We start from the raw sequence: 2500 nt of genomic DNA, 5'->3' as shown, positions 1-2500 counted from the left end.
TTCCTTCCATGATCATCTCCGTGGCTGTAATTTCACAAAAGTTATGATTACTCTATAATCGTCAATATGCCGCTATTACCGAATTACCCTAATTGCATCTCATCAGCATTAGCTTCATTAACTCATTCACTTTTAATCATCTTTTTTTTTGCCATTCCCATAATTTTCCCTTCTCTTGACATCCATCTTTATTGTTCCTGTGCGTTTGTGTTGCGGTTTATGGGTGTGTGTGTGTTTTATCTGCGTTATTAATTCTCTTTCTGTATTATTTGTTTTTATTATTATTCCTGCTAAGTGATTACTGATGGTTGCTAACATTGTTATTATCATTATTGTTTTTATTATCATTATTATTATTATTATTATTATTGTTATCATTATTATCATTATTATTATCATTGTTATTTTTATTATTATTATTATTATCATTCTTATTATCATTTTCATTATTTTTATCATTATTATCATAATTTGGATGCTAAATCATCAGTTTCATCATCATCATAATCATTATCTTCATCACGATTATCACCATTACCTTTAACATCTTTATTACTTTCGCTTTTATCTTATCGTCCTTATATCATCCACCTTTTCTTCTCCTTCCAGGTGGTAGTGTCGAGAAACACGGAGACGAGAGGGACACCGAGAAGGGAGTTTGGATGTTGGATGCTGCGTCAGGAAGCCTCGAGATAAAGAAGAGGAAAGTAGAAGGAGAAGAAGAAGAAGAAGAAGAGGAAAAGAGAAGGAGAAGAAGAAGAAAAAGAGAAAGGAAAGGAAAGAAAAATCGGAGGAATTTCTTCCAAGAACACGGGCCTTCGACGGTGCAATGGCCGGGTTAGGAAATCGGATTCGTAACACATGTGAAAAGTTGATAAAAAGGAGGGTTACGAAATAGCATAGAATAAAAAGAGAGATAGATAGAAAAAAAAGAAATAAAAATCTCATAGTTTAGAAAAGAAGAGAGAGAAAGAGAAAAAAAAATAGATCAGAAAAAAATAAATAAAAATAAAGAGAGAGAGAGAGAAAAAAAAGAGAGATAAATCGAAAAGCGAGATCTTTATCAATCCATTCCCGATCTCTCTTATTTGTGTGAATCGTGTCGTAAATAAAGTTCACGGAAGATGAAAACCGTGAAACGAGTGACGAGCAACAATTGTCCGGCCAGCGGCGAATACCATCACAGGCAAACAATCCGATTCTCATCCACTCGAACGGTGTGTCGAGGGAAGGCGTTCTACCAAGCCAATTCCGCCTCGCCGACGTCATCAGCGGCCGTGACGTCATCTTCCTCGGCTGGACCCCGCGGTGACGTAGTAGGCTCGTGTGACGTCACCCCGAAACTGACCAATAGGATCGTCTATGGTGTACCGGTCCTGTTGGCGGTCTTGCTGTATCTCAACACGCTTCACGCTGGCTTTGTCTACGATGACCAGTAAGTAGAGATTTATATTATTATTATTATTATTATGATGATGATGATTATTATTATTATGATGATGATAATAATGATTATTATTATTATTATTATTATCATTATTATTATTATTATTATCATTATTACTATTATTATTATTATTATTATTATTATTATTATTATTATTATTATTATTATTATTATTATTATTATTATTATTATTATTATTATTATTATTACTATTATTATTATTATTATTATTATTATCATTATTATTATTATCATTGTTATTATTACAATGATCATTATTATCATTAGCATCATTACTATCGTCATTTTTATTATTATCATTGTTATTATTGTTTGTTGTTATTATTGTTATTGTTGCAGTTATTATTATAATTGTTATTGTCATTATCATTATCATCATTATCATTACTACTTCTACGACTACTACTCTTATTATTATTATTATTATCATCATTCTCATTATCCTTATCATTATGATTGTTGTTATTATTATTATCATCATTACTATTGCTATTATGATTACTATAATAATGATCATAATTCTCGTCACCATCATTAATGTAATTATCGTCCTTATCACCATCGTCATTATCGTCATCATCTTTATCATCATCATCATTGTTGTTATTATTATCATCACCATTATTGCTATAATTTTTACTGTAATCTTTACTATTACTATCATTGCTATCATAGTTATCACCGATAATTTTCTTGTTATCATCATCACCATCGTTATCATCATTCTATTTTTCCTTCGTTCTTACCTGGAAAAAGTTTAGCGTCCTACTTGGAAGCAAATTAGCAATTGCAAGTTCAAGATCATCTTCCCTAACTTTTCATTTTTGTTCTTATCTGCGTTAAACACAAAACTTCTGTCGGATATTAGTCTGAGTATTACTTTTGTTATCATTATTATTTTTGTTTTGTTATTGTTCTCGCTGCTGTTGTTGGTTGCATTTTTTTATCGTTAAAATTTTTACTTCACTCATTCTCTCTCTCTCTCTCTCTCCCTCTTTCGTCTCTTTCTCCTCCTCCTCCTCCTTCTCCTTC

The 2500-nt window shown here is 31.2% G+C and overlaps 1 protein-coding gene across 3 annotated transcripts in view; it reads left to right on the top strand.

The window, feature by feature from the left end:
- The window catches only part of LOC113804510 (uncharacterized), a 286828-nt gene that overhangs the window by 111717 nt on the left and 172611 nt on the right, over window positions 1–2500 (top strand). For all 3 annotated transcript variants that reach the window (XR_011398624.1, XR_011398625.1, XM_070122945.1), the window contains exon 2: window positions 610–1435. Coding sequence is in view for 1 of the 3 variants with exons in the window: in XM_070122945.1 (XP_069979046.1) it covers window positions 1125–1435 (311 nt within the window). In the remaining 2 variants the exon portion in view is untranslated. The remainder of the gene's footprint in view (window positions 1–609; window positions 1436–2500) is intronic.

This window comes from Penaeus vannamei, chromosome 6 (assembly GCF_042767895.1).
Source record: "Penaeus vannamei isolate JL-2024 chromosome 6, ASM4276789v1, whole genome shotgun sequence".
Classification (NCBI taxonomy): domain Eukaryota; kingdom Metazoa; phylum Arthropoda; class Malacostraca; order Decapoda; family Penaeidae; genus Penaeus; species Penaeus vannamei.
The sequence above is the reverse complement of the archived record's forward strand: the minus strand, read 5'-3'. Positions and strand labels throughout refer to the sequence as shown.